The 3,850-nt window shown below is 39.3% G+C and overlaps 1 protein-coding gene across 1 annotated transcript; it reads right to left on the bottom strand.

The window, feature by feature from the left end:
* Positions 1 to 292: 292 nt before the first annotated feature.
* LOC107634621 (cation/H(+) antiporter 15-like) lies at positions 293 to 3,061 on the bottom strand. Its single transcript, XM_016338043.3, has 3 exons — positions 2,855 to 3,061; positions 1,733 to 2,728; positions 293 to 1,645 (listed from the first exon to the last, which is right to left on the bottom strand). Exons 1-3 carry the CDS (start codon positions 3,059 to 3,061, stop codon positions 293 to 295), a joined length of 2,556 nt encoding a protein of 851 aa, XP_016193529.2.
* Positions 3,062 to 3,850: the final 789 nt, after the last annotated feature.

The raw sequence follows: 3,850 nt of genomic DNA, 5'->3' as shown, positions 1-3,850 counted from the left end.
TAAAGAAAAAACTTTTATATTAGTGTTTGTTGGTAGATCGATTTCACTTATATACTGAAATGGAATGCTATTGGCTCTTTTTCACAAATTTTTTAAAATAAAAAATAAAAAATGAAAATATAAATGAAACAGACCCTGTCAAATTCTCTCTCATGTTGAAAGATGTAAAATTTTGCTTGTATGAAAAATATACAAAATTGTGCTTTTCTGTATGTACAAATTAAAATTAAAGGAAAAAAAAACTAGATCAGTAAACATAATACAGATATGGATAATACTATAATACTAGTTATCATCTCAGTTGTCGTTCTGTGTCATTGAACATATGAACGGTATGTCCAGTTGGTGGTGCTACTGAATGATGTGTTCTCTGATTAATATATTCTTCATTTGTGTTAACTACATTATCTGTTGTTACCAACGAATTATCTACCTCTGAACCTTGGCCAATATATTGTTGAACTACCAAGACTGAAGCAGATGTTGCAAAATCTGGTGATGCTAACAAATCCCCAATAGCTCCTAACTCGGGGCACTCACTCCAGTCAGTGAGTCCTGCTGTGAGTGGCGATATCATTCCTTGTCCTCTCCCAACTATGATAAGATCATGGATGTCCTCCATTGATCTTATAGCGGCCACGGTCTCTTCGCCATTGTTCACCACTTTTTCAATGTACACAATGGATTCATTGTTCACACGGTTCATCCTGAACAATTGTATAAGCCTCTCATCCAATTGTTTTTCTGTGTCCTTCTCAGTATCTACCGTTAGTATCCTAGGTTCCTCTTGGATATTGTTTGTATTGTTGTTGTGGCTGGGAGGCTGCTTTGTGTCCGTTGTGCTTCCAACTTGTGTTCCAGGAACGAAGCGCATTAGAGTAAGGCATACACCTTCATGTTCCGACATCCTCCATCCGTAGCTCAATCCTTCTCTGTCATCTGGACCTCCAAAGAACAAGACTGCCACGTAATGAGACACTACTACATCATCAACCAAGTGGTTCGAGCAATTCAAGCCTCTGTCTACTAAAATTCCAACCGAACAAGGCGCATTTGCAAGCACATTCCGGTTTACAGTGCGAAATGGCGCGTTTATTGGTTCCATTCCACCATCAATTGTATGTAGTTTGTGGAATGGGAGGATTATTAAGGCGACGCGCTTGTCCTCGGCCAAATTGCATACGTCTTCATGCATTGTGGAGTAAGGGGACATTGCTGTCAAGGGCTGTACAGTGACACAAGAAGCCTGTTGCTCGTAGTTGGCAAAGGCATTGATTATGTGATCAGATTGAGCTTGAGTTGCGTTAAGTGCAGGCTGATCCGATTTTCTAGAGTTGTGGACAATGAGCAATGCAGATGTACGGCCCGTGAGTTCTACCAAATGGAGCACATAGATGCATATTGGTGACTTCTTTGTTGGATTTGAGGCATCAAGAAGGTTTATTATGGATGGCACGTTCCGAGGTGTATGGATACAAACTAGGACCTTCAGCTCTTCATCTTTTCTTGACATCTGAATTGTTCTTCTTTTGTATGATATCACCCTCTTTGTTGGGTTGTAGATAGCTGATAATCCAGGTACAATTATTCCAGTCATTAGCACAGTTATGGTGACCATTATTGCAAATGATCTCTCATCCAAAACCTGCAACCAATTGTGATCAACCATTATAGTAGTAGCACTAGTCAATAATGACTATCAAATAAACAAAATTGGCCAATAAATAAGTACCTTTTGATCCCTGCCAACATTAAGCACAATCATCTCAACAAGGCCTTTTGAGTTCATGAGCAAGCCTAGAGCTGCTCCTTCATCAAGTGTCATTTGATAAGAAACTGCAACAAATATGGTTCCAGCAATTTTGCCAATGCAAGATAGCAAAACAAGGGTGACTATAGTTAACCATGGGAATACACCTTTGATGAGACCCAAATTAGTCTTCAACCCACTAATTGCAAAGAATAAGGGAAGCAAAAGCCCTGAGACGAAGTCCTCAATTTTCTCCACAAGAGTTAAACTAAGTGGTCCAGTTGGGATTGTCAATCCAAAAACAAATGCTCCAAAAACAGAATGTGTCCCCATAGCATCAGTTATGAAACCTGAAACCATGACACCGGCTAGTATTAGACAAACATAGAAATCGCTGAACGATTCACCTTCCGGCGTCTTCCTTATAATCCACCCGATGATCGGCCGCACTGCGAAGACATAAAAGAGCACAAAGGCCACACTAGAAATCAGAATCATGAAGGAAGACAATACAAGCCTTTCACTCTGTGCCATAGTGATGGCCACGGCCAAAAGTATCCAAGAAAAGGCATCATTGATGAGTGCAGAGGAGAGTGCAACCCTTCCCATCTCAGTGTTGATGAGTTTGAGCTCAGCAAGGATTCTAGCAAGAACAGGGAATGCAGTTACAGAGAGAACAACGCCGAGCAACAAGATGTAAGCACCTTTGTTAACCGGCCTGTCACCACTGGTGATAACAAAGGAGAAGATTGCTCCAATGACAAAGGGCAACACCATCCCTCCAGCTGCTATGAAAACTGCTTTTCTACCAATGCGCCTCAGCGATGAAACATCCATTCCCACTCCAACCAAGAACAGGAAGTACAGCAGACCAAGGTTTGCCATTGTTTCAATCACCATAACACTTCTCAGAGGAAAAACTGCCTCTGCAAATGTTTTGCTTTGTCCAAGCACCGAAGGACCCAATATTACACCTCCCTTTACATGTAATATAACATATTACACAGTTAGCACAAATTACTTTTAACTTTTAATTTCATTCTTAGATATTTTTAATTATTAACCACATTGTTGTGGTGGTAGGGAAATTAATAATAAACTAACCAAGATTTCAGCAATAACGCGAGGCTGGCGAATGGGCTTGAGGATGAAGACAAAGATGCGGGTGGCAATGACAACTAACATAACTTGCAATATGAAGAGAGGCAACGCATAGTTCAATGGGTTATCTCCTTGCCATATCCCATTTGTTGTTATCATCTGTGGTGCATAGCACACTATGTCTTCCCTTTTCTTTAATGGATCCTCCATTGACCTTTATTAAAATATTAATAATCCTCCTCTCTTTAATTCATGTGTGTGGAGGCCTTTTTCATCATTCATGTGTCAATATATATATATCTATGCATTACCATGCTTTTATATTATGTATGTGTTTAGCATGCATGCTTGCAACATCATCAATATATGAGCGAAAATTGAATCCGGAAGAGAATAATGTATGAGAATTCAAAGTGAATAACGGAGAAGATATAGATAGATAGATGAAAAGGAAAGGAAAGAAAGCTAATGTTAGAAATATGATGACGGGGAATTGAAGAGCTAAAGAAGTGACGTTTTTGTTTTTGTTTTGTTGTGCGGTTGTCCACTCTAAGTGGGGAGTACTAGTCAATTTAATGGCCTATGTTGTGCACAGGGGGCTCTCTATTTTAGGAACAATGATTAATGATTAAATGCTACGAACCCTGGTGGGGGGCTCACACATGAAGTGCATCTCTTTCCCACATGTGGTCCGAACCACCTACTCTCTCATTGTCGGTTATGTTTTATGTTTTATTTTTTAAAATGGAGTAGGCAAATTTGCAATGAATTTAGAATTTTGGTTTTTTGGACATTGGTTATAGGGATAGTAATACCACCTGAACTCGTGGATACCCATTCCGCTCTCGCACCGGGGCGGATTTTTAGCGGGGCGCAACATGGTCGGATTTAGGTAATATCCGCTCCTACTCACCCCGCTATATATATATAATATATATAATTTTAATATATAATATGTATAATATATGTAAAATAATTAGTAAATAATTAATAATATTG

Source organism: Arachis ipaensis, chromosome B3 (genome assembly GCF_059453495.1).
Source record: "Arachis ipaensis isolate K30076 ecotype BB chromosome B3, ASM5945349v1, whole genome shotgun sequence".
Lineage (NCBI taxonomy): Eukaryota > Viridiplantae > Streptophyta > Magnoliopsida > Fabales > Fabaceae > Arachis > Arachis ipaensis.
Note: the sequence above shows the minus strand (reverse complement) of the source record. Positions and strands in the feature narration are given on the sequence as shown.

What these genes read in the sequence shown, in the direction of transcription:
- LOC107634621 (XM_016338043.3), bottom strand. Translation starts at nt 3,061, where the DNA reads ATGGAGGATCCATTAAAGAAAAGGGAAGACATAGTGTGCTATGCACCA. An exon ending in GCGTTATTGCTGAAATCTTG is followed by an intron (nt 2,729 to 2,854) that starts GTTAGTTTATTA and finishes TTACATGTAAAG; the next exon opens with GGAGGTGTAATATTGGGTCC. An exon ending in ATGTTGGCAGGGATCAAAAG is followed by an intron (nt 1,646 to 1,732) that starts GTACTTATTTAT and finishes AATTGGTTGCAG; the next exon opens with GTTTTGGATGAGAGATCATT.